Below are 27,580 nucleotides of genomic sequence, written 5' to 3'. Positions count from 1 at the left end.
TGTGTTTATGACACAAGCGGTAGCTCCTACTGCGCCTGAATACACCAGCACTGCAACTTCGGGCTCGCGCGAGACTCCGGGAGACTTTGAATTAGATCTAGTTTTACAAACATGTCGGCTTGCTTGAAGTAAATAAACTTCTCGGTGCATGTTTGAGTAGCCATCTGACGCTGTCTGTGGAAAAAAAATGTGGCTTTGAGGGCTGTAAACAGCCTAAACAGCGGAACTTACATCCACTCCCATTCATTGCTGCCGTGGCGATGCGGGGACAGACGCAGCTACCGCAAAACAGGAGCAATTAAACTGAAAATCTTCAGATTCCTTCTTTTAGACCTAAAAGGATAGGAAAATACACCCCCGAGTTGAATTCGCCTGGAATTGTCCTTTAATGAGCAGAAGCCAGTGAGCGCCCACTCTCTCCTGCTGTCTTAACTCCATGGCTCCATCTAGTGGACTTGGAGTGCAGCAGCTCCCTCACACTGAAATGGAGAAGAGGATCCAATCAGAGGAGCAGCTGGTCACATGATGGACATGTGAGCTTGTAATGATGTGTGTTTCCTCTGCAGGTGAAGCTACAAAGTGTGTGTGAACTCAGCAGCATGGATCAGTGTGAGGACAGAGAGGAGGAAGCCCCTCCCTCTAAGAAACTGTGTCAGGAACATGGGAGACGAATCAGAGGTCAAAGGTCAGATGATGATCTCTAAGTGTCCATGACTCAGATCACTGCTCCATCATCGTTATTAATATTAAAATCTGTGTTCAGTAAATCTGTTGATGGAAGGTCAGAATTAAAACATTCTGAAAAACCTTTATCATTAAAAGTCACTTGTGTTTATTAAAAGATTTAAGACACTTTTCATCAGTTTACTCCAACATGCACATTTATCAGTTGTGTTGTTGTTTCAGGATCCAGCAGCAGAGACCAGCCTCTCCTGAACCCAGCTGTCTGTCTCTACAGAGCAACATGTCAAAAGACTTGTCCCTTTATTTTAAAGGAGGACAAGGATCAGCTGATCAGATGTAAGCTGTAACCATAGACTGTAAAAATTATGGACGTAGCATCCGTGACTTCACCCATTGGTTTTGGGGAGTCGTTTTTGTGACTCAAATATAGCGGCCTGAACAGCGCCATGTTGGATTTACCGGCCGAGAACCCACCCACTGGCCTCGAAGCAGCTGTCCACGGACCGCTCTGGACCTGTCACTCAACGTTTCCGCACCCTAATTGGCGAGAATTTTAACCTAATAATAGTAAAACGGTAGAGTTTTTAAAAAAATTAACCCCCTAGAAATGATTGAGACCAAAAACCGTGATGACACCAGGCTTTGATCATGTTTATTGAGGATGTAAAGTCCTCAAAGGCGATTTTAACATGGGGGTCTATGGAGAAATGCTGCTTTCTGACACCAGCCCCCAGAGGCAGCCGAGAGGATTGCAGTTGTTTGAACGCGGAAGTGAGCTCCACTTCTCAGACCGACAACTGCCCCCTTGGCTGTAACTGACACTCAGACTCAGGTTAATATAGAAAACAACCAGTTGTGTGAGGTGTTGTTGGACCAGGTCAGAGGTCAAAGTGTCTTTGTGTTGTGAACGTCCACACTGGAAGGTGGAGGTCAAACTCTGAGGGGTGGTGAGAGCTGTAGGGACTGAACCAAACACTGTGACGATGGTCTCGTCACTACACAAAGGTGGCACATGGTGAAGCTGACACTCGGCCCTTCATACATTCCTGGTTCATATAACACATAGTTCCCAACTGTTTCTGTGGTGAGTCCACGCACCACATTGGACTAATGTTCATCATACACACATCTCCTACAAGAGAATCACACTGTACACCAGTTCAATTATCTCCAGTTGTCTTTATTCAATCATGAGTTACCTATGCTGCTGCCATTCTGGTGCTCTCCTCTGTGCCTGGGGTTTGAACCAGAACAGCTGAAGCAGCCGCCTTATGGTGTTGGATAGGTTGCTGGCCATACCATGTTCCTCTAACCTGATTATGAATATGTAGTGGCCAGAAATAGCATTTTTTGTGTTGATTAAAAATTGGTTGGTCTTGGGGAGGGGCTTAGTCTTTATAATGCTCTGGCCAACAAGGCACTCGAGACAAACACTGAACTGAAGATACAAACTGCTGCAGACTGAGCTGTTGATTCTCAGTGGGATCAGCAGAGCTAGTGAACCTTCACCTCTACAGGGAGACGTCTGATTGGCTGTCACATCAAACCTGACTTCATGGACCTTTAGCTTGTGTATCTCTGTGTGGACAGAAATGATGTGAGCTCATTCTCCATGATTCCTCCACAGAGTGGACCAGGAGAGCTCAGAGGTTCCTAGTGGTCAGTCTGCCCACCAGCATCAAACACATCTGGACTCCATGTTTATGGTGTGTAAATGTCCAACAGCTGCTGTTACATCTGTTGTGTTCACAATCATCTCCATGCTGCACTCTGACACCAGTGGATTGTCCGTCTGTCCAACATGGATCTGATGTTTGGCTCCATGGTTTTAGTTTGATGCTGTCACTCATAGAGTTTCTGTTCCAGCTGCTGCGGGAGGACATGGTCACTTTTGTGAAGAACGAGCTGAAGAAGATCCATAAGTTTCTGAGTCCAGATTACCCAGAATGCTCAGGGAGTCAGAGGGAGGATGAGGAGGTGGTGGACGGTGAGGATGAAGAGCAGAGGTGCATCAGAGAGGCATTAGTGAAGATCACAGTGAAGCTTCTGAGGAGGAGGAAGCAGGAGGAGCTGGCTGAGCGTCTGCAGAGCAGTAAGGGGATTTCTCTAAAGATTCAACATGATGGACAAATGAGATGTTCACTGACATCAACACATGTTCAAATAATATTTTGTTAGAGGAATTAAAATGTCCACATGATTCAATGATTTCACATAATTTTGGGTAAATAAATTTTCGGTTGTAGATTGGATTTCTTCTATAATTCTTCTGTATTGAACACTAAGGAGGAGCTAACAGTGCAACCTTGTTTTAAATCTTACTTGTCTTTTGCAGCTGAAAAAGTTAAGATACTGTACCATCAGAAAATGTGTTTTTGTGTTCTTGCAGAATCTCCTGCTATGTGTCAGCAGAACCTTAAATCTGTCCTGAAGAAGAAGTTCCAGTGTGTGTTTGAGGGCATCGCTAAAGCAGGAAACTCAACTCCTCTGAACCAGATCTACACAGATCTCTACATCACTGAGGGAGGGGCTGGAGAGGTCAATGATGAACATGAGGTCACACAGATTGAAACAGCGTCCAGGAAACCAGAGAGACCGGAAACAACCATCAGACAAGAAGACATCTTTAAAGCCCCACCTGGAAGAGACAGACCAATCAGAACAGTGATGACAAAGGGAGTGGCTGGCATTGGGAAAACAGTCTTAACACAGAAGTTCACTCTGGACTGGGCTGAAGGCAAAACCAACCAGGACATAGACTTCACATTTCCCTTCACCTTCAAAGAGCTGAATGTGCGGAAAGAGGAAAAGTTGAGCTTGGTGGAACTTGTTCATCTCTTCTTCCCTGAAACCAAAGCAGCAGGAATCTGCAAGTTTGATCAGTTCCAGGTGGTCTTCATCTTTGACGGTCTGGACGAGTGTCGACTTCCTCTCAACTTCCACAACACTGAGATCCTGACTGATGTGACAGAGTCCACCTCAGTCAACGTGCTGCTGACCAACCTCATCAGGGGGAACCTGCTTCCCTCTGCTCGCCTCTGGATAACCACACGACCTGCGGCAGCCAATCAGATCCCTCCTCAGTGTGTTGACATGGTGACAGAGGTCAGAGGGTTCACTGACCCACAGAAGGAGGAGTACTTCAGGAAGAGGTTCAGAGATAAGGAGCAGGCCAGAAAGATCATCTCCCACATCAAGACATCACGAAGCCTCCACATTATGTGCCACATCCCAATCTTCTGCTGGATCACTGCTACAGTTCTGGAGGAGCTGCTGAAGACCAGACGGAGAGGAGAGCTGCCCAAGACCCTGACTCAGATGTCCATCCATTTCCTGGTGGTTCAGTCCAAAGTAAAGAAGGTCAAGTATGATGGAGGAGCTGAGACAGATCAACACTGGAGTCCAGAGAGCAGGAAGATGATTGAGGCTCTAGGAAAACTGGCTTTTGAGCAGCTGCAGAAAGGAAACCTGATCTTCTATGAATCAGACCTGACAGAGTGTGGCATCGATATCAGAGCAGCCTCAGTGAACTCTGGAGTGTTGACACAGATCTTTAAAGAGGAGAGCGGCTTGTACCAGGACAAGGTGTTCTGCTTTGTCCATCTGAGTGTTCAGGAGTTTCTGGCTGCTCTTCATGTCCATCTGACCTTCATCAACACTGGACTCAACCTGATGTCACAACAACAAAAAACCTCATCTGCAGAGACAAACTTCTACCAGAGTGCTGTGGACAAGGCCTTACAGAGTCCAAATGGACACCTGGACTTGTTCCTCCGCTTCCTCCTGGGTCTTTCCCTGCCAACCAATCAGACTCTCCTACAAGGTCTGCTGAAACAATCAGAAAGTGACTCCCTGGCCAATCAGGAAACAGTCCAGTACATCAAGAAGATGGTTCGAGAAACTCCTTCTGCAGAGAAAAGCATCAACTTGTTCTACTGCCTGAATGAACTGAATGATCGTTTTCTGGTGGAGCAGATTCAACAGTCCCTGAGATCTGAAAGTCTTCACATGGACAAACTGTCTCCTGGTCAATGGTCAGCTCTGGTCTTCATCCTACTGTCCTCAGAAGAAGATCTGGACGTGTTTGACCTGAAGAAATACTCTGGTTCAGAGAAGGCTTTTCTGAGGCTGCTGCCAGTGGTCAAAGTCTCCAATAAACTTTTGTAAGTGTAGAGTTGGATATATTCATTATCATATGAAAACACTTATAAAAAATTATCTCTTGTCTTCTTTAATTCCACATGATCATCTTTTAAGACTGAGCGGCTGTAACCTCTCAGAGAGAAGCTGTGAAGCTCTGTCCTCAGTGCTCAGCTCCCAGACCTCTTGCCTCAGACACCTGGACCTGAGTAACAACAACCTCCAGGACTCAGGAGTCGAGGTCCTGTCTGGTGGACTGAAGAGTCTACACTGTGGACTGGAGACTCTAAAGTGAGATCAAGTTACTGTTTGTGTGAAATGGAACAAATGTAAACTCTGGTTGATCCATCAAAAATCACTGGTCACTAGTTTAAAGAAGTGAAGTGGACTTTGGTTCAACTGAATTATGTCATAGGTGGTTTGCAGTCACGTGATTCCGATGATGCCCAAAGTTCAGATGGGGGGCAGGAAGTGGAGAACGGTGATTGGAAATGAATGGAAAGTGAGTACCTACAAGCTTTGGGTAAGCCTGCACGTTGTAGGTATTGACTAAAAATAGAAAAACATATTGGATATGACCCATACACAATGAGGAAAAGTGAAAAAAAAGGCCAGCGGAGTGGAGAGACTGGGCTGGAGCATAAACCAACCGTCCCACTTTTATCTGTGGGGCGTTTGCAGCCCGGAGCCGATCAGGGTCGGTGGGTCGGTAAGACGGCCAAGGCAGATGGGGCGTCTCGGTCTCGCTGACTTGTTGCGCATTGGGACCGCGAAGGGTAGCAAGACTGTGACGTCATGTCTGCCTTGGCTCTTCCTCCGCCGTCAGGCGGTGATCCACCCCGAGCTGCGAACACCCCGCGGCTGGTAGGAATCACATTGCCGTGTTTCAATTACGTAATGGAGATAATAACTTCTTTCTCCCACAATTTTGTTTTTCCCCGTTTGATTGGTTTGTACGGCCGTAGACAGTGCAAAACTTGGGCATTTTCCAACCGTTATCCTGCCGGCAAAACACTTCCTGCCCCCCATCTGCAGTCGTAACATTCCGCATGACGTCACCTGCAAACCACCTATAGCTGTTACTTTGTTGTTTCCCTGTGAACATGTTTTCTCTTTCTTGTTTAGTCTCATTATTGAAGGTGATCACAGATTAACTCAGATCTTATTTGTCTTCTTGTTCATGATCATCTCTTCAGCCTGAGTTGTTGTAACCTCTCAGAGAGAAGCTGTGAAGCTCTGTCCTCAGTCCTCAGCTCACAGTCCTCTAGTCTCAGACACCTGGACCTGAGTAACAACGACCTGCAGGACTCAGGAATCAAGGTCCTGTCTGAGGGACTGAAGAGTCCACACTGTAGACTGGAGACTCTCAGGTGAGGATCCATCCAGCTGTTTATCTGATGCCACTTGAACACACCTCCAGCTGTTGACGGAGTTCCTGTGTGTTGTTGTGTGTGTTCCAGAGGTGTGGACTTGGACTTGAGACTTGAGACTTGACTTGGACTCGAGTCCCGATTTTGATGACTTAAGACTTGCTTGATCAAATCCAAAAAAGACTTGGACTCGCTTGGGACTTGATGCCAAAGACTTGAGACTCTACTTGGACTTGAGAGCAAAGACTTGAGACTCTACTTGGACTTTTTATTTAACCTTTATTTAACCAGGCGAAAAATCATTAAGAACAGGTTCTTATTTGCAACTTATTTAACCCTCTTGACTTGAATTCAAGTCAAGTCACAAGCAGCAAGCACAAATATTAAAATATTTTAAAAAGTGTCGCATCAATGTTATACTGCAGCAGCCAGCCAGAGACATTCTATATAGAACCCACTCCTGTTATCAGTCTTGGCTGTATAATTAATGCCAACACACTAATTCCTACCACACACATAAAGATAATCTGGCTGATTTTGCCCCGATTTTCCCTCTTCCGACCAAAGACAAAAATCGCCCGATTATCTTGGCTCTTAAGAGTATTTTATGAGATTCTCCTGTGGTGTGTGGTGTGTTAAGATTTAAATTCTCCCAACGATCGGCTCGTAAAACGGTCGGCGGCGACAATTGTAAATATTGAACATGTTCAGTATTTACGATTGTTGGTCCCAACAATCGTGACCGTTTGGATCAAAAGTCGGCTTGTGTGTGGGGGAACCCGACAATCTCGAGTCACCAGCTCTGCGGAATGTGACGTGAAATTGAATGTAACCAATAAAGAAGTGAGCTGACTGCAGCACACGTAGCATAACAAACCAGTGTGGCTAACGGCTCCATGGCATGGATCTATATAATACATCCATGCACCATGGCTACCATCAACAGAGTACGTCAGATCACGTTTGATCACACAAGATTTCTGGCGTGTTACTATACGTCAATTTTAAATAGCTTTATTGGCATGAGAAGGCAGTGCTTATATTGACAAAGCATATCACAATAGAATATTAATAAAAATAAACAGATGAATAAGTGGCAGAACATTAACAATAAAATATAAACAACTGAGGCGTGGTCATGATCTTTACTTATCATTAATTACAATCGATTTGTTTGGGACTCGAAACAAAAATCTTAGGACTTGGTTGGGGCTTGAAAAAAAATCTTAGGACTTGGTTGGGACTTGAAAAAAAATCTTAGGACTTGGACTTGACTTGGGACTTGAGAGCAAAGACTTGAGACTCTACTCGGGACTTGAGAGCAAAGACTTGAGACTCTACTTGGACTTGCAACATAGGGACTTTCTCCCACTTCTGGTGTGTTCAGTCTGTCAGGATGTCTGGTCACAGAGGAAGGCTGTGCTTCTCTGGCCTCAGCTCTGAGCTCCAACCCCTCCCATCTGAGAGAGCTGGACCTGAGCTACAACCATCCAGGAGCCTCAGGAGTGAAGCTGCTGTCTGCTGGACTGAAGGATCCAGACTGGAGACTGGAGACTCTCAGGTATGGAGAGGCTGCTGCAGCCACACACACTGTCTGATGTCTGAGGAGGTCTGAGGAGGAGCTTCAGGGAGGTGCACACTTTACTATTAGACAAGGTGATGAGGTGTTTCCTCCTCATCTCCTCCTGCTCTCAACATGAAGACTCCAGATCCTTCTTCTCTTCTTCTTTCAGGGTGGAGCCTGATGGAGTCCAATGGTTGACACCAGGTCTGAGGAAGTGTAAGTGTGTTTAGACTTTGGTTAATGGAAACAAAGCAGCACATTCAACCATCTTCACATTTACCAGCAGACTGGGTTCGCTTGACCCAACAAACAAACAAACAATAATCCTCATCACAGTAACGGGTTACCCTAACCCACCCCCTGAGTCCCCCCTGAAGTCCTGCCGCTGTTCACACTGTCATATCACTGACATCATGAGTCTTCATCAAACTGTCAATAAATGATCAGATGATCAATAACTGCAGCTGTCTTGTTCTCTCCATCAGATTCCTGTCCACTCACAATCGACACAAACACAGTGAACAAGTGGATCAAACTGTCTGACAACAACAGGAAGGTGACATGTGTGAAGGACAAGGATCAGTCATATACTGATCATCCAGACAGATTTGAACGGTGGTCTCAGCTGCTGTGTTCAACTGGTCTGACTGGTCGCTGCTACTGGGAGGTGGAGTGGAGAGGAGATGTTTACATATCAGTGAGTTACAGAGGAATCAGAAGGAAGGGAGACAGTGGAGACTGTGTGTTTGGATGGAACAATCAGTCCTGGAGACTCCACTGCTCTGATGTTGGTTACCATGTCTGTCACAACAACAGAGAAAAACACATCTCCTGCTCCTCCTCTGTCTCTAACAGAGTAGCAGTGTATGTGGACTGTCCTGCTGGCCCTCTGTCCTTCTACAGAGTCTCCTCTGAGTCTCTGATCCACCTCCACACCTTCAACACCACCTTCACTGAGCCTCTGTATCCTGGCTTTGCAGTCTGGTACAGTCCTGGCTCCTCAGTGTCTCTGTGTTGAACAGACAGTTCAGTCTGTAGACGTCTGTCTGGCAATCACACGTTATGATTATTACAAGATGAACATGTTGTTAGTCTTAAATGATCCTAAAAGATTGACGCAAGTAGATGAATCTAAGCTAGTAGGTGTTGTAACGTAGCCAGCAATGTGATGAAATGTAGAAATTGTGACTCTGCTACATTAACCAGCTCATTCAAAAACATTATTCTCAGCGTGGTCTAGTGCAGCAATTTAAAATGAGTAATAGCATACTCTTGATTATTACCAGGTCGACGGTGACATGAACGGGCCATATCGGTAATTGAGAGCTTGTCTACAAGCATTTGTGTTGTAGCCTACCAGTTTGGTTGAAGTTATTGTTCAAATTTACATTCTTCTTCTACATTCCTAATGAATAAATGCACATCACCCTGAACAGATGAACAGGCCACAAACAGCCACTCTTACTAAATATTATGTATAAAGAAGTGAACGGTGTAGAGAAAGCCATTTGTATGTGTTTCTACTGAGGGTTTAACTGTGTGTTGTAACCTGACAGTGCCAGACGCTGTAGCCAGGTTCAGAAGGGGACCAAAATATGAACCATGGTAAGATGAATATGTAAAGAATTGATGATAGACATATTTCAATGTGTAATGCAATATGTAATTGAAAACCTTTAATATTTGAAAATGATGGAGGAAGCCTTGGTCAGGCACTTACCACAGGAGGCAACAGTGAAGCTCCAAATTTTTCCTATAAGATAAATAACACAATAAATTGTGTGAGAAGCCTTGAAATGTTTTGTATTTTTTTCTATTTATTAGATATTTTGTTTTTGTAGAACATATTCAGTTTCTATACATAACAGAGCCATGCATATGACATGAATTCATTAAAAAAAAACTTAAGTTGGCTACATAAAGTACATTTTCTTCTATCCTCTTGTATTTTTCCTCTGTAAGAAGAAAAAGAGTAGGCTACCTGTTTTCATTTGTTGGTTTTCCTGTTCGAAAATTTAATGTATTCTAAGTAGGCCTATCTGTTTTTCCATGTCTGTTTTCTTTTCTCCTCCCATAAATATGAGTGTAATACTGTATTATGTCCATAGATGGCGGTGTTGGACAACACTCTGCCAGAACAACGTTTTTTTTTTGACGTGGATAATAAATTTAACTGGTGTTTCTACAAACATCGTTTAGTTTGTGTACTCAACAGACAGCATAGCAATTTGATAGACAAAACTGTAACTGTCTGTAGGTCTTTACTGTTTGAAAACCATCGAACAAATCTGTACAACTTTTATTAGAAAATGTTTGTTTTGTGTTAAGAAAGACTCCAAACATTTAGTGTGGGCTACTGCTTACAGTAACGTCACTGCTTACAGTAACGTCACTATAATATATATATATATATATACAGGGTTCAAAATTAGCGGTCGCCAGTCGCCAGTGGCGACTAACTTTGATGCTTTGGCGAGTAAAGGAAGCCGGCTGACTGGCCACTCTGGCGACTGAAAAAAAATCCAACTACTTCGTTGTTGTTACTGTTCCTCCCGACCGAGCTGTGACGCTTGGGTTGTGAGCCGGTGTCATGCAGACCTTCAAGCTCACAACATGCCGTATAGCAATGATTTGTGACCGATTACAACGAACCATTAACCTTGTTATAGGTTAATGGTTCAGAGCTGTTCACGCTAACTTCGCTCAATAAGCCTTAGAAACGACCATGTGCATCCCTAAAATAAACCTTTTAGGAAAAAAAAGGCAAACTTGACTCCTTTATTCCAAACAAAAATATGCTAATAGCTATGATATGTGTTAAAATGCTTATGAGTGTATTATAACAGTTCAACACAATGAAAAATATACAAAACAGCTATACATCATTTTTGGCCAGTAAAAAATCTTTCTGGCCAGTAGATTTTTAAAGCTCACTACTACTTGGCCAGTGAGCAAAAAAGTTAAGTTTGAACCCTATATATATATATATATATATGAGATAATTAAACCGTTATCTTTTTCATTCAATTTGCAGTTGATCTGTGTCCGTCTTTGCTCCATGGATGTAGCTTTGCTCTCATGTACTAATCTTAATAATGTGAATTACGAGGTCTCGAGGAGTCCCTGAATGCGTCGCGAGCGTTGATTGGCTGCTGCTCAGAACCAAACAGACACGAGCTCAGAAGAAGACAAGAGAAGAAGAAGTAGTAGTAGCAGCGAAGTGAAAGAGCTGAGACAAAAACTGTCCTCCTCTGCCGCCCTGGGCAGCATGAACTTCTGTCTGCTGACTGGAAGCAAGAGTTTAATGTGATTTTTGAAAACGAACTAGGTCCATAGAGCTAAAACAGAGAGGCTCGTTTTGGCGCTCAAGTGCGTCTTCCCTCCTTTTCCTCCTCCGCTGCTGGAGTGAGTTAGCCTAGCCTGTTAGCTTAGCGGGACACCCCCCTGCAGGACTTCACCTCCAGGAGCGAAGACATTCACCCGGAGCTGCCCCCCAGCTGACCTGGACTACACGCAATAAACGCAACTGCGCACGCTGATGCAACTTGGGATTTCTACACACAGACTTTGACCCTGAAAAGCAACAAAAATCACTCCGCGAAACAAGGAAGTGTGAATAACTTTGCTGCTAGCATCCTGCTAGCTCCGCAGCTGCATTAATTCATAGTGCCGCTCACAGGGGGGAGGTGGTGTCTCTCCTCTGCCCGTCGTCCAGAGCTCATATCGGTTTATCTGCGAGAGCATCTGTCCGCGGAGGAGCTCCAGTCCGGTCCGGTTTGTGAAGTGTGGTCCGACACTGAACGCTGCAGAGATGATTCCGGACAAAGCCCCGAAGGAAAACGTCTTTCACGGGTCTGAGGACCTGAAGAAACAAGCTCACGTCCCCAGCTTTGAGAAATACAAAGAGCTCTACACGAAATCTATAGAGAATCCAGATGGTAAGTCACAGTTCAAGTGTCGGTCAGTGGAGGACAGAGGGGCGCACTGACCCCGCTTCAGTCCAGTTCTGCCACATTAATCGGACAGATTTGTTACCGGTAGCAGCACCACACAAAGAAAATATTTATACAAACAAATCAAACGAAGAACGTGTAAAAATCCAACAGATTCTAGACTTAATTAACTATAAATTGAATAATTGAATAATTTTTCATACAAAAATCAACAATTAGCCTAATACTACAGTTTTTCACATGTGATCCTTTCTGTGTTAATTTGTTAAAAAATATAAGGTTTGGACAAGAAGAAAACTTTGTCAGTGTCACTACCTTATGATTGATTCTTTTTTTTTATACCAAACATCCAAAATGAAAAGAATCAATAGTTTCAGCCTTTTGTGAATTTTCACCCTTTCCTCAACCAGGTACAAAATGCTACTTTTATGTTAAAGAAATTACAGTATAACATTACACCCCTTGCTGTGGACTGGCCTCTGCATTTGGTGTCTTTAAATCTGCTGCTGCCACTTGCAGCAGAGTTTTTTTGTGGAGAATATTTTTCTTCCCAGTTGTCCCTCAGTGATTGTCAATCACATGGGCTTCAGACGCAGCAGCAGACTCAGAGTTCAAGCTGATGCAGTAACAGAAACAATGTCCGTGTGTGTTTGCATGTAGAGTGGAAGGTGTGATCGGATCATAAGAGGTGACTACAGACACATGTTAATGCTGAGAACACATGTAGCTCAGTGTTATCTGCACGTCTCACAGTACTGAATGAGTTCTTTAGTAATAAGGAAGCAGTCTGCCCTGTACCAACCTCAGCAGGCCAGACAGGAGGGCAGGGGTGTGGGTGCTGTATCTGCAGAGTGATTGTTGGTCAATGAGGTGGCTCAGGTCACTTCCTTGCCAAAGGTGGTGGTGGAGGGTGTATAAAGTACCTCTGAATAATCAGAGACACCATCAGACTATTTATTGCTGATGATGGTCTCAATGCCATTCACATCCCACAGAGTTGAATCACAGTGAAGTAATGAATTTGAGCTACTGTGATTTTACACTTGTTAATGATAAATGCTGTAACCTACGCGTGGATATCAGTTACAGTGCTGGGCGGTTAGGCCTGGTTTCAATTCATTACTTAAAAGACTGAAGTTAATTATTGACTGAGACTGTAAGTTGCCAGCAGTTTATGGGCTCTGCTGGAAAGTCAGAGCATGGTTATCTTTTTACCAAGCCTTTTATAAAATTACATCTCAGACTCAATATAATAATGTAAACCCTAAAAAAAACTCATTTGATTTTTTTTAAACAAGTCGGGTAATTTGAGTGACTCAACAGAAAATCCCACAACAATATTTTCATAAATAATAGAATATGACCCTTTAAAATACTAACCAGTTATTGCTTCTCAAATTCAGAGAGAATGTGTCTCTTGCTATTGTCTAACGTTTGGTCCCTCTGGTCTGTTTCACCAGCTGAGTTTTGCAACATGCAAACTGATTTGCAACACAAGACTAGAAAATGCATTTCCTGAAGAAAATGCGTCTGAATGCTGAAGGCCAAATGCAATTGCTGAAGCAATGCTGAAAAGGCTGAACTGGCACTGTGAATTTGTGAGCTGAAAGATGAATGGGCTAAAATGGGTGAGGGAAGCAGGATTATTAAAAAGGCACAACAAAATATTGATAACTACATACTAGTGCTGCACGATTAATCTAATCGCAATCGCAATCGCGATGTCACGCCGTGCGATTACGTAATCGCACGAAAGAGTGCGATTGGCGATTTAAAGTACATAAATGTGCGACCGCGTGAGCCTGTAAACGGGACTTTAACTCCTGTAGTGTGCGGAGCGGAGCCGCTAATGTGTGCAGCATAGCAGACTCCGTCAGTAGTCATGTGACCAGCAGGTCTGATCACGTGACTACCCAGCTGGCAGACAGCGCTCCGTGTGCTGCAGCATTAGGTGCGTTCGAGATGAGCCAGGCGTGCGCAGAATCGATCGCCGGTGACCAGCGCACAATGCATGCCGGTTAGATTTGTGTCCGACTTGATCCCGACTTGCTCTGACGTCATGCACGCGCCTGCAACGATAACCTCACGAGATCAAGGCGGCCGCAGTTTTTAGAGCCAGGCGCCGCAGTTGCTCTCCACCGACTGCTACCGCCTGCAAGCCTCAGGGCATGATGGGAAACGCACCGGATCATGAGCTGATTGGCTCTTAGTTAGGACTGCAAACACTACGTGTTGTTGTATAATGCTAGATTATATGAATCTCATGTTGTAGGCCTATACTGCTTAAAAAAATATTCACACTGAATCAAACTTATGTCCTGAGAAATATATTGGTTATTTATTGGACAATTGCAGTACAGCATAAGAAATATATACTTTGGTGACTTCCTGTTTGTATTGACGGCGGCTGGAAACTGTCCGACTTGACTGCAGCTTTCTGTCACCACCCCCTGCTGCTGCCGCCTGCTCTCGCCGACCGTCCAGGCGAGGCGCAGTTCATCTCGAACGAGCCTACCGTCTCCCCGTGATTACAGCAGGTGTGGAGCTTTAGCGTCACGGAGCGAACTGTGTTTTCCTCCGCAACATGTGCAGTGCGTTTAAAAAACGAGGAGGTATATGCCTGTTGGGGCGAACGACCAGAAAGCTCCGGTGTTTGGTTTTCTTTTAAAGGGATAGTTCACCCTAGAATGATATTTCGCTCATTATCTACTCACCCTCATGTTGACTAAGGGCTGGAAGAAGTTTCAGAGTCCACCGTCCCTTCTCTGAGTTACAGGGGGTCTTGGTGTAGCAGTGCATGTCCATATAACGGTTGTAAAGGCACACCAGAGCTCTTCGTAAAAAAACACACACAAAAAAACATCCAAATACCTCCATGATGCTTGTATGTAATGTCCGTCTTGTGCTGAAGCCCCAAATTGCGTAATTGTCCCGAAAAAAATTAAATAAGTCTATATTTTAAGCTTGTTTGTAGCGGAAGCTTCTCAAAGCTCCTCTTCCTGGTCCGTCCAAATCTCGCGTGATTTGCGCCGGCGTCAGTGCGGTTACTGCGAATCACGCGAGATTTGGACGGACCAGGAAGAGGAGCTTTGAGAAGCTTCCGCTACAAACAAGCTTAAAATATAGACTTATTTAATTTTTTTCGGGACAATTACGCAATTTGGGGCTTCAGCACAAGACGGACATTACATACGAGCAGCATGGAGGTATTTGGATGTTTTTTTTTGTGTGTTTTTTTACGAAGAGCTCTGGTGTCCCTTTACAACCGTTATATGGACATACACTGCTACGCTGAGACCCCCTGTAACTCAGAGAAGGGACGGAGGACTCTGAAACTTCTTCCAGCCCTTAGTCAACATGAGGGTGAGTAGATAATGAGCGAAATATCATTCTAGGGTGAACTATCCCTTTAACTGTCTTTTTTATTTATTTTTTTATTTTATTTTACGGTAACAGCCACACTCATTTGCCGTCTCCTCTCGTCTCCTCCGTTGTGTGTGTGTGCGCGCGCGCGCGTGCGTGCGTGCGTGTGTCTGTCTGTCTGTCTGTCTGTCTGTCTGTCTCTGTGTTACCTGTGTACTGTGAGAGGAGGGAGGGGGGAGAAAGGCATTGTAATAAATGATGGCATCGCAGTAGACTATGAAACTGCACAAAAAGTTACCTATTTTTATTTAATACAAAGATCATGTGTTATTCGAGGAATATCAGCTTCTGCCATCAAACAGAAGGTTTAGAGTTCCACAAGCTCGACTGAACAGGCTGAGGAACTCTTTTGTCCCTCAGTCTGTCAAACTGTTAAATCAGAGTTTGGTCTCTAAGTAGACCCTAAGGTTCATGTACAGACTGAGCACTGGCTGTTGCACCAAGACACTTTGTAATGTTGGATTTATGTTGTGAGGAGTTAGGAGGTAGTTTGTGTTTTTCTTTAAATGTGAGGGTAACATTTATGCTTTCTGTAAATGTATGTTTTTTGTATTTTGTATTATTTATGTGAAACTTTGGACGTCATGGGACGCAAGACAAATTTCAGAAGTGATCTGATAATTAAAGTATAATCTAATAATCTAATAAAGATACTGTAAGGAAACACAAGAGAAATACACTCCTAAAATATGGTTATTTCCTGTGCTGTGCTTGATAATCAAGCAAATAGACTCCTTACAGCATTAATTTACAATATCGTAATCGCAATCGCAAATCGCAATATTTTCCACCATAATCGCAATCGCACATTTTTATCAAATCGTGCAGCACTACTACATACTGAAGTGTACCAGTTTGGGGAAAAAAGAAGAATTGGAAAAGTTGAAGATTGCTCAAGTGCATTGGAAGCTGACAGGTGAAGATTAGAAGCAGAACTTGTAAGCAGGCAGGTAGATTGACATGAAATGGTTGAAAATTCCTGAATTGTTGAAAACAAGTGATAAAAATGTACAAAATAAGAACATGTGTAATTTGAAAAAGTGAATGGCTGAAAAAAAAAGCTCAATTGTTGGAAGTAATGAACTGTATAATAGGGCTGGGTAAAAAAATCGATTCAATCAATTTTGGATTGATTTCATTTCAATTTTGCAATATCGATTCACAGGGCATGAGATGGATTAGCTGCAGCTGCAGCAGACTTGACTTGAGACAGTTTAATTTTAGTTTTGTTACCATTAATATTATTTTTGCACTGCAAACAATGACTTAATGCAATTGGCAGCGATTGAATGTTGCAGTTCAAGTACAATTTCACTTGCAATTCCTTTCTAATTTAAAAAAAAAAAAGTGCTTTTGAGACTTGAGACAGTTTTGTTTACAGTTCAAGTTTAAACTGTCCAATTTACAAGTTTACACTTAAAACCTCTTGTTTGTAAAAAAAAAAATAAAAGTATATTTGTATTGTATAACACAGAGTTGGGCCATTTTCATTATTTAAGAGCTGATTGAATTGAATCAAATCAAATCGAATCGTGATTAATCGATTTAGGAAATTGGCCATGATACCCAGCCCATTCATGTGTCTGTACAATGTGCGACTCTGAAGCCTTGTTATTTTGCTCTCGGTACAGGACCTGTTCTTGTGCATTCTCACAAGACTCTCCGTGATTTCATACATTGGGTGGGGGGATGTTGTTAATACTTTACATTTCTCCTCTTAGACAAACTGTAGTCTCAGGATTTTGAGCTTCTTTGTGTCCTGACCTAGACTTTTCCAACTCTTAACTGTTACACTGTAGCTTCAATGACTTAAACTGTACAATAATTTTCCCTCCTGTTGATTTCATTAATCAAATCACAGTCCCACCGTGTGTGTGTGTGTGTGTGACTGATGCAGGACTCACACACGTTTGGTGAAATGCAGCCATGTGTGGTTTTTATGCTAGAGCAGGGGTGCTCATTACGTCGATCGCGAAGACAGTGTGGGTCGATCGCGTGATGAAGAACAACAAAAAAAAGTATATTTATAAAAACACAGTTGTCTGGACAGCAGGCATTTTTCTCACAACGGACCCCAAAAGGGCAGGTCCGCCGAAGCATCATTCCGGGTGAATCACGCTCTCCGCCCGTTGTCTTTGTTGTTACTTTGTTGCCGCTCCACAGAGCGCACATGGCTACTTAATTATGCACGTGCTGACTAGGGATGGTATATGGTTGTGCTGAGGCATTCTGGGGGTGGAATATGAGGTGTTCATGTCTGCACCATTCTTGGGTCCGGTGTGATTTATCAATGAAATATTGCGGAGAGTTGTGCGTACGCACAGCTTGATCAGTGTTTCCCACTAACAGAAAAAAAAAAGTGTCCCAAAATTTTTTTTTTTTTTTCTCCTCACGTGTGTTTACGTGCGGTGCGCCCGCACGCGAGAGAGGCGGCAGGTTGAGAGGCTGACAGCTGACAGATGAGAGATGGTGAAACGCTAGCATGATTAGTAAAAAAACACCATCTCTCATCTCTGCCGGCACATAGACAGACACAGGTTCACATACAGACAGGGGCGCACGGTAAATGCAGCTGCAGCGCTATTAACCCCCCCCCCCCCCCGTTGCATAGTCCGACCAACGACTGGACAACCAAAAATTGGTAGATCATTTTGACTTGGCCACTTTAAAAGTAGCTCTCAGGCTGAAAAAGTGTGAGCACCCCTGTGCTAGAGTATCTCTTGCAGACTGTTTTCTGTGTGATTAATCAGCTGACCCCCCCTCTGCCTCCGTCCTGCAGACTTCTGGGGAGACATTGCAAAAGATTTCTTCTGGAAGACCAAGCACGCAGGTCCGTTCCTCGACTACAACTTTGACGTGACCAAAGGAGAAATCTTTGTCAAGTGCATGGAGGGAGCCTCCACCAACATCTGCTACAACGTCCTGGACCGCAACGTCCACGACAAGAAACTTGGAGATAAAGTGGCCTTCTACTGGTCAGTATGAGTGTGTGTTCTCTTCTTCTTCTCCACCCTTTGTTCTATGAGTGTGTGCTATGAAAATAGTTTTCAAGAAAACACTTGGGAAGAAAGGGCAGCACAGCTGTAACAGTACACATACACAAACAGACCAGTGAAGTTGTCACATGCTCCACTGATCGTCCGGTGGAGGCTCTTTGTGGAGTTTGTGTGTAAACACTTGTACAGGGTTTCTGTTGACATTCATTGCAACTCAGACTTCAGGCTTAAACAGGCTGAATTCACCTCTGTGTTTTTCTTTCAAACATTTTCAATCACGAGCCTTTATTATTTTTGTACATTTTCAAACCTTGCATCTTTTAATTTTACAGCTGTGCTCACTTTTCTGCTTCCTTGACTTTCACTGATACGCAACGATCAGATTTTGTTTTACCACACAGACCACTCCAAGTTGCACTAAAAGTTTCTTACTAACATTTCCCCCCATGTGCTACTCACAAAGCTGTTGAGACCAAGAAAAATATATATACATACATGTAAATGAATACACTTGAAATGACACCAGATCAGGTATATTAAAGTACAAAAATAGTCGCAGTGTGTTAAGATCCATGAATCGTGTCAAGGTCCTAGACACTGAACAACAGTTTTACTGTCTGAATTGGATGAGTATTTGTATTTTAGGCTGAAGTGATACAGCACAAACCCTCCGACCAGTTTTAGATCAGGTGAACTTTTCTTGTCCCCCAGGGGGAATTTAACCTGGGCTAAAAAGTGTCGGACGCAGCCGCAGACACATGACATGAAATATATGTACGCACATTGACATAAACAAACATAGCAGTAGGTTATGACGGAGCATGGTCCAAACAAACTCAATGTGAAGCTGACAGCCTGAAAGTTCTCAATAAGAATGAATAGTTAAGAATTTATAAAGTTGACTGAATAAATAAGGTAAATTCTTACATAATAAATAAATAAATAAATAAATACCGTGTTTCACAGAATGAAATGCACGCTATAGAGGGATTACCAGCCTACGTCACTGACGTTCTACTGCGCATGTCGCCTGCAGAAAGAGAGCAGCAAGAGCCGTGATCATGTCTTTTTGTGCTGTTAGTTGCACTAATTGTTTTGATAAAAATAACCAAAACGCGCAAAATTTACAGAATAGCGCCAACTCGCACCCCTTTCAAGGCAACAAGAGAGAAAATAGTACATTGGCGATTCATTTCGAGCAATATAACGTGTTAGATACGTTGGTTTGAATGGTGATAAAGCTAGATATGCCCACAGGCACAGCTGTAACTGCAGCGAATTGAGTTGTGAAATGTTTACTACGACAGTGACTGAAGACGAGGTCACATACTAATGGAAAGCAAGCTGACATTAATTAACGTTAAGCTATATTGTTTTAAATTACTGGTACATACTCAGTGGTGCACGTAACGTTACAGTTACGTTATGCAGTTGCTCCAGACTTTAGACAGGTCCGTCCTCTTCCCTCGTCTCTGACCAGGCAGCAGCTCAGTCCTCACAGACACTGAGTTTTGTAATCGTGTATTTTCCTGAACATGATTGTCTGTTAAATATCTGTAGGTAACGCAAGGGATGCACAGTGTTGTTTTTACCGCTGACCGACGCCGTGCTGTGAGTGTCCGTGGTTTGTCCCGTGGCTGAGTTGCCGTGGCCGCGGTACAAACTCGATCCTCCGTCCTGACGTTTTTTTTTTTTTCCTGCCGTTATAAAACTATAAAACCGTCTATGTATAAAACACACACTACATCAGTAGGTGATAAATTGTTGTGGTAGGCTGACAACATCGCTAGCTAACACCGCTTTGACTACACTAGATCCATAGAGGTAACCATGACAACCGGTTCTTTCTGCAGTCAGGTTGCGCACGCATCCTGATTTGTTGGTAAACAGATAATCCCTCTATAGGATGGCAACTGTAGAAAACAATTGAGAAATTCAAATGCAAACTGCCTATAGCAGAGGACTCCCTGTATTTGAAGTTTTGTTGATTTTAAAAACATTGCAGCTCTAATCTTAATATTGTGTCTTCATTGTGTCTGAGAGTGTGTTGGGCTTGTGCCTGCATTCCCCAAGAGAAAGTCTTTGTGTTTACAGGATGTATTTAAAGCCTCCTGTGTGTATGGCTAGCCTCTGCCGGGGGAGGGGTGGGGGTTACCTCTGAACACAATAACCGGATTGAATGCCAACAGATTGTATGAATGGAGCTGCTGTCATCCTCTCTCCTTTGTCTTTCTCTCTTTCTCATACCATTCCTCTCGTTCTGTTCTTTTGTCTCCATCTCCCACTCTCTTCATCTCCTTGTCAGCCTCTTCTCACTTTCCACAGGAATATTCTATCTTATTTTAACACAGGCCGCAGAGTCACGTTTGAATAAAGACGAGAAATAAGGAAAACAGGTGTATAGAGGACAAATCAGAACTGTAAGTGTGGCTCCGTCTATTTTCTGCAAATGCACACGGAGCCACAGAGCCCGAGCATGTATCTGACGAGCCCTTCAAAATAAAACTCCAGTCGGTGTTCGTCATTCAAATGGTTTACTGAAAAACTTTTCATTCTGATACAAAAAACAAAAACTGTGCAGTAAGATGATAAAACAATAATCGTGTACAAGCGCGGTAAAAAAAAAAAAAAGCACATACTTCACGTTTTAGGTCTTAACCAATGAGAAAACTGCCGTCATTGTTAGTAATAAGTAAGCGCTCTACAATGAACTATGAAACTGCTGATTATCCAAAAAATACAAATCAAATATCACAAAATCTAAATTATTTACCACTTTGTTTATATGTACGAGTACAACTCTAACAAGAACAATTATGGGCATCAATAATATCCCAGAGAGTTAGTTCTAATGAAACAGTCAGGTTAGTGACTTTATTTTGGTGTAAAGTCAAATAAATGACTAACTAACTTAACTTAATAGAGGTGAACTGTGAAGAATATCACCATAACAACAAGTAGCATTAACGACTGAGAGGCAAACAGTCTCACACATTATCTGTGAAGACAAAAAGAAAAGCCTCTGTACAGACTGTCACAGGTGTGGGGCTTTATTTATTTATTTATTTATTTATTTTTAAACATATGTTATATTATATTTATTGGTTTTTGTATTCATACAACAACATCCAACAATTTAAACATATGGCAGTAATGAAAATATTAATACTGAAAAGGTAATTTTTTTATTTTTATTAAATAATAATAAAATAAAAATTAAAAATTAAAAAGATAAATGAAACCAACAAATAAGTCAACCAATTACTGAGCAATAAATAATAAAATAGATAAATATATAAATAAAAATAATTATCTAAGATTGTGTCTAAGTTTTTGAGAAATCTGATATCCACCATTATAGAGGCTCGAAATGCAGACGCATGTTTTTTTTTTTCTTCTGTTGCTGTAGTCGGTCACACACCAGGAACTCACTGCCCGCCAGGCAGAGACTCTTCACACACGTACACCTGCTCATATTCTTTCATTGCACACTCCCTCTCTTTTTATTTCCTCTTCTCGTGGCTCAGACTTTAAGAACACAGCACTTATTACTGTTTATCCTGAGAGCACGACTCCTCCCGCCCTGAGTGCTCTCTCGGAAGCCGCTCTGTCTCTTTAGCTCTCCTCTCTCCCCTCTTTGTGTGACTTGCCTCCGGTCACTGACGTGTCCTCGTATGTCCCAAGTGGTGAAGCCGCAGAGAGGATCGCAGTCGGACAACACAGGGCTTTTATAGCAGGGTTATTCAGGGAGAGGACGAGGAGGAGAGTGGGACCGTGTGATGGAATGTAAGAGTGAGAGTGGGTCCATCGCTGTGATTATGGTAACGGGTGACATGACTTGTCTCTGTATCTTAGTGCCCAGTCCACAGAGAAACAGCCTGGATTCAGAAACTCAGCATCAGAACAACTCATCAGAACCTCTGTGACTTTGTGATGTCACAACGAAGGAGGCACAGCTCTCAGCCGTGCCCACTTGGACCCTACAACCTTGCAGATTTTGGTTTCATCGAAAAATGCTCTATTTTTAGAAGATCAAAAAACAAAAACAAAAACAAAAAACACCAATCAGAGGATGGGATCAGAGCCTCTCTCTTTTGATTGGCTCATTTGAGATAGTTAAAACCCATGGATCTTCAAATGAATCAACACTTTGGGACCCTTAAACTATTTATCACAGTAAACAGAGTTTGTGTTGGGTTCCTTAGGTTTTTTTTTCCAAGTAAAATTCTTAAATATTTTGTGTGAGCTGTGTGCTGTGTGAGCATTTACTGTTCTAAACAAACGGCTCTAACAAGGGTCACTCAGCATGTTTGTCTGCCCGCCCCAGAGTGATAACGGCACAGACCCACACTTAATAACCGCTGGCACACAGAGTCACACACACACACACACACACACACACACACACACACACACACACACACACACACACACACACACCTATAAATACACAAGAGTGAAACCCATTTCCCCAACACCGTGGGTTTAAATGTCAGGGACCAGTGAGGAGAAGCCTCACTGTCAGACAAACGCTTTCTTTAATGACGAGGTGGAGTGTGAGGAAATGACAAAGATGAAAGAAGACAAGCATGTCAAAAGACTGAACAAAATGAAAAGAATAAATAAAAAAAACAACTCCTATGAGAAAGTACTCAGATAGGGACATTCTTGTGCTGCTAACAGTCATCTAACCATACAAACTATTCTCAAAGGGGTCTAATAAAAATAAAGCAGATTTCAGGTCAACACTTACAAAACCAAATCCTGCAAGGCTGAATAGTGGGTCCAGATGGGTGGGGTCAGAGCAGTAACTGCTTTGTGACATCACAAAGTTGCAGAAAGCCAAACAGCCTGTTTTAAGGCTCAGTTTCTGAATGCAGGCTGTGCATTTCTCTGTGGCCTGAGGCTCTGATGCTTTCACAGTATTAATATAGAATAAGCTTTATAATCAAAGAACACAGTTTATCATATCATATCTCATATCAGAATGTGGCCACTTTGGAGACTAAATTTACTAACAATGATCCCGTACCATCAGGACACATGAAGTCACAGGTCTAAAAGCAGAGTCCAGCTGGGCAGAGTCCAGCAGGAGAGCGAAGTAACAAGAACTAAAAACACAGCTCTGCAATTTTAGGCCACGTGTATACATACAGTGATTTCATTTCCAACAATTTCCAACCATCTTTACCCACCATGTCGAGCTGTAATGATCATTACACATGACATAATGGATTAATAGCAGAGACGCGGCTTCGCTTTTCGTTGATCCTCATCACTTGTGACACCAGGAGAAGCCATTTAATGCTAATTAAATAAAAAGAGTTTATCTTCTGTACAGTGTCGTCCACTCAGGTATGGACTGTAATTCCGACTGTAATTGGACTGTGCTGAACCAGCCTGGTGAGTCACAGTGATGCACAACCATGTGTTCCCAAGCCACATCTCTGCAGATTTGGTACCATGATGTGGATCAGGATGTAGATCAGTATATTTATAGAGACATACAGTACTGTAGTAGCCCAACAGCTCAGTCAACAGCCACCAGACCAGTGTTTTTCAACCTTGGGGTTGCTAACCGTATTTAACGAGCAGCAGCTCCGGTGTTGACAGCAGACTGGAAACACATCTGAATCATTTCACACTAACTCACCTGCAGACGAACCCGACGAACCCGACAAACCCACAGCATCACGCCTGCACCGGAAACGTTACAGTACCGGCTGACCGTTAGTTAGCATTAGCATTAGCACAATGTAATTTTCTCCACAGAGCTATCAGGATGTGGCCCCCACTGAGCTCCGCCTCACATGACATCAACGTACTAATGCTGTTGCAGAAAACGTAACCAGATGTAAATATTTATATATTTTGGGCCCGTCAAAATTGATAAAACAATTATTTAAATAGAAATTCGATTTTTATTCGAATATCTGTTTTTTTAAGAGACAATATTCAAACCTCATTTCTGCCATTCATTGACAGCCCTAGACCTGACTGCGAACACACAAACGCACACACACAGCAGCTCAGACAGCACACTAGAAACCATTATGAAGGTCAGAGCTTTATCATTGTGTAAGTTATTCTGTGAACGCTACTCCCATCAGCCAGCGCTGCCAAATGGGTCACAGAGACCTTTCAGCTATGCAGGCTTCCTCACTACACACATGCACCCACTCTGGAAAACACACTCTTGCAGATACAGTGTGCACTATTGAGAAAGTTTACTGGAAATTACACACACACACACACACACACACACACACACACACACACACACACACACATACACACCAATAGGGGGAACAGGGGACCTGTCGGGCCAAGCTGCCAAGAGGGGTCTTATGTTTACACTTATTTCGAAAAAACAAACATGGAATATAAAATTGACTTTTAAGGTGTTTTACCATAATATTACTGAAAATGTGACTTTTAATTATTTTTAGAGAAATTGCCAAGAGGGGACTTGGATCTCTGAGCGACATTTACCTATCAAAGAGTGGACCTCCACATACTGCAGTGGAGCTGTCTGCACCCATTCATTCACCTAACGACCCATTCATTCACCTAATGAGTCCTTGTTCACAACAATGACTTTCTCAGTTTCTTTCAAAAATGGATAATATAACTTTAGAGTTATCATTACTTATTTTAAAGTCTCTGTAGTACAAATTGCATATAAATATATAATCATGGCCACATTTGAGAGTGAATATTTTTTATTGAATTGCATGCAGTTCAGAAGTAACATGACTGCATGCACTAATATCAAGTTCTGCAGTATAAGCAACAACATTTACTTTAAACCGGCTTTAATATAGATTAATTCTTTTTTCTTAACAAAGATAATTTGCTCGTCCGTCTTTACTCATCCATAAATGCGTTGCCTCTGTCATTCTTAGCAGTCCAAGAGGGGATCTACTATCATCTCAATTTTAAATAGTCAAAATGCTCTAGACATTTGGTTTCAACCAATTAATAGGAAATGGGAATGCATTTTATTTATTGTTTTGCATTGCAGAGAAAAGGTCCACACTTGGTTCATATGGAATGACAGGGGTCCACTGTTGGCTGGTGCATAATGACACAGGTTCCCACTTAGTTAGCATGGAGTGACATACACACTCCATCATGTATGAATATGAAAGAAATAAGCAAAAGTGATCATTCTTAAGATATTTTTTTTCATCAAAACTTAACACAAACATTTCTAATAAAGTAGGACCAATAATGTTTTCATTATTTTTAAATGTAGGTTGTACTACTGCAACACACATATCTACAGTCTATTAATTTTTCCCCTACAAGAGTTTTATACTCCTTGACTGCATTTTTGTTATAGGAAAAAATATTTGAATTAAAACTAAGGGTTTTAGGTCATTTTAATGTACTTGCATCATGAATCTGTATTTATGAGGATGTATTTTATTTACTGTTTTACATTACAGAAAAAGGTCCACACTTGGTTTATATGGAATGACATGGGTCCACTGTTGGTTGGTACGGAGTGACACACACACTCCAGCATGGGTGGATAAGCAGAAATTAGATAAATTGCTAAGTTTTAAGATACATTTTTAATCTAAATTTAATACAAACATTTGTAACTATTAATACACACAACACACACACACAAACACATGCAAACACACATATTTAAACTAAAGTAGCACTGGTGAAGTTGTCATTGTAGTTTTTTTAAAACATGGAATGTACTGTGAAAACTCAATGGCAACCTATCAAGATACTTAAGGGAATATTTCAGTTATTGACATTTATGGCTCAACAATAAAACATGTATGGGAAAATAAAGGAGGCGCTGGGGGGTCATCAGTTTGTCTGAGATACAAGGGATAATTCTTCTAGAGGATGGATTAACCTCACTAAGTAATATGATATACCACTGCAACACACCTTTCTACAGTCTGTCAAGTTTTTGACTTAATGAAGTTTCATACTCCTTGACTGCATTGTTGTCATGGGAAAACTACTTTAAATAACTAAACTCAGGATTCAACATGGTCTGATGGCCCAGAGCCACAAAGTGTTATTCTGTAGTCACCTAATGTCCCATATAGATGAAGCTCTGTGGTGGCCACCTATTGTCACTCTTCTACTTTTTAACAGCACATGGTTTCAATCAATTTTAATGTACTTGCATTCTAAATACATATTAATAGGGATGCATTTTACTTATTGTTTTGCATTGCAGAAAAAAAAGGTCCACACTTGGTTTATATGGAATGACAGGGGTCCACTGTTGGTTGGTGCATAATGACACAGGTTCCCACTTAGTTAGCATGGAGTGACATACACACTCCATCATGTATGAATATGAAAGAAATAAGCAAAAGTGATCATTCTTAAGATATTTTTTTTCATCAAAACTTAACACAAACATTTCTAATAAAGTAGCACCAATAATGTTTTCATTATTTTTAAATGTAGGTTGTACTACTGCAACACACATATCTACAGTCTATTAATTTTTCCCCTACAAGAGTTTTATACTCCTTGACTGCATTTTTGTTATAGGAAAAAATATTTGAATTAAAACTAAGAGTTTTAGGTCATTTTAATGTACTTGCATCATGAATCTGTATTTATGAGGATGTATTTTATTTACTGTTTTACATTACAGAAAAAGGTCCACACTTGGTTTATATGGAATGACATGGGTCCACTGTTGGTTGGTACGGAGTGACACACACACTCCAGCATGGGTGGATAAGCAGAAATGAGATAAATTGCTAAGTTTTAAGATACATTTTTAATCTAAATTTAATACAAACATTTGTAACTATTAATACACACAACACACACACACAAACACATGCAAACACACATATTTCAACTAAAGTAGCACTGGTGAAGTTGCCATTGTAGTTTTTTTAAAACATGGAATGTACTGTGAAAACTCAATGGCAACCTATCAAGATACTTAAGGGAATATTTCAGTTATTGACATTTATGGCTCAACAATAAGACATGTATGGGAAAATAAAGGAGGCGCTGGGGGGTCATCAGTTTGTCTGAGATACAAGGGATAATTCTTCTAGAGGATGGATTAACCTCACTAAGTAATATGATATACCACTGCAACACACCTTTCTACAGTCTGTCAAGTTTTTGACTTAATGAAGTTTCATACTCCTTGACTGCATTGTTGTCATGGGAAAACTACTTTAAATAACTAAACTCAGGATTCAACATGGTCTGATGGCCCAGAGCCACAAAGTGTTATTCTGTAGTCACCTAATGTCCCATGGTGGCCACCTATTGTCACTCTTCTACTTTTTAACAGCACATGGTTTCAATCAATTTTAATGTACTTGCATTCTAAGTACATATTAATAGGGATGCATTTTACTTATTGTTTTGCATTGCAAGAAAAAAAGGTCCACACTTGGTTTATATGGAATGACAGGGGTCCACTGTTGGTTGGTG

At 42.0% G+C, this 27,580-nt stretch overlaps 2 protein-coding genes across 6 annotated transcripts in view; both read left to right on the top strand.

The window, feature by feature from the left end:
• Positions 1 to 910: 910 nt before the first annotated feature.
• LOC146984049 (protein NLRC3-like) lies at positions 911 to 8,814 on the top strand. 2 transcript variants are annotated; one of them, XM_085780850.1, is made up of 9 exons: positions 911 to 1,020; positions 2,312 to 2,390; positions 2,551 to 2,776; positions 3,074 to 4,847; positions 4,942 to 5,115; positions 6,021 to 6,194; positions 7,582 to 7,755; positions 7,928 to 7,974; positions 8,244 to 8,814. In XM_085780850.1, the coding sequence occupies exons 1-9, from the start codon at positions 965 to 967 to the stop codon at positions 8,774 to 8,776; spliced, it is 3,237 nt and encodes a 1,078-aa protein (XP_085636976.1). In that variant the 5' UTR covers positions 911 to 964; the 3' UTR covers positions 8,777 to 8,814. The 2 variants fall into 2 exon arrangements, with proteins under 2 accessions (XP_085636976.1, XP_085636977.1); XM_085780851.1 differs by lacking the exon at positions 4,942 to 5,115.
• Positions 8,815 to 10,927: 2,113 nt separating this feature from the next.
• The window catches only part of acss2 (acyl-CoA synthetase short chain family member 2), a 223,175-nt gene continuing 206,522 nt past the window's right edge, over positions 10,928 to 27,580 (top strand). For 2 of the 4 annotated variants that reach the window (XM_085780867.1, XM_085780865.1), the window contains exons 1-2: positions 10,928 to 11,696; positions 17,914 to 18,109. In XM_085780867.1, the coding sequence (XP_085636993.1) occupies positions 11,570 to 11,696; positions 17,914 to 18,109 (323 nt within the window). In that variant the 5' untranslated portion in view covers positions 10,928 to 11,569. The remainder of the gene's footprint in view (positions 11,697 to 17,913; positions 18,110 to 27,580) is intronic. The other 2 variants (XR_015036131.1, XM_085780868.1) reach the window with 1 other exon arrangement.

This window comes from Trachurus japonicus, chromosome 7 (assembly GCF_045865225.1).
Source record: "Trachurus japonicus isolate A0001 chromosome 7, Traja_1.0".
NCBI classification, from domain to species: Eukaryota; Metazoa; Chordata; class Actinopteri; order Carangiformes; family Carangidae; genus Trachurus; species Trachurus japonicus.
The sequence above is the reverse complement of the archived record's forward strand: the minus strand, read 5'-3'. Positions and strand labels throughout refer to the sequence as shown.

What these genes read in the sequence shown, in the direction of transcription:
- LOC146984049 (XM_085780850.1), top strand. Translation starts at nt 965, where the DNA reads ATGTCAAAAGACTTGTCCCTTTATTTTAAAGGAGGACAAGGATCAGCT. An exon ending in AAAGTCTCCAATAAACTTTT is followed by an intron (nt 4,848 to 4,941) that starts GTAAGTGTAGAG and finishes TCATCTTTTAAG; the next exon opens with ACTGAGCGGCTGTAACCTCT. An exon ending in TGTAGACTGGAGACTCTCAG is followed by an intron (nt 6,195 to 7,581) that starts GTGAGGATCCAT and finishes TGGTGTGTTCAG; the next exon opens with TCTGTCAGGATGTCTGGTCA.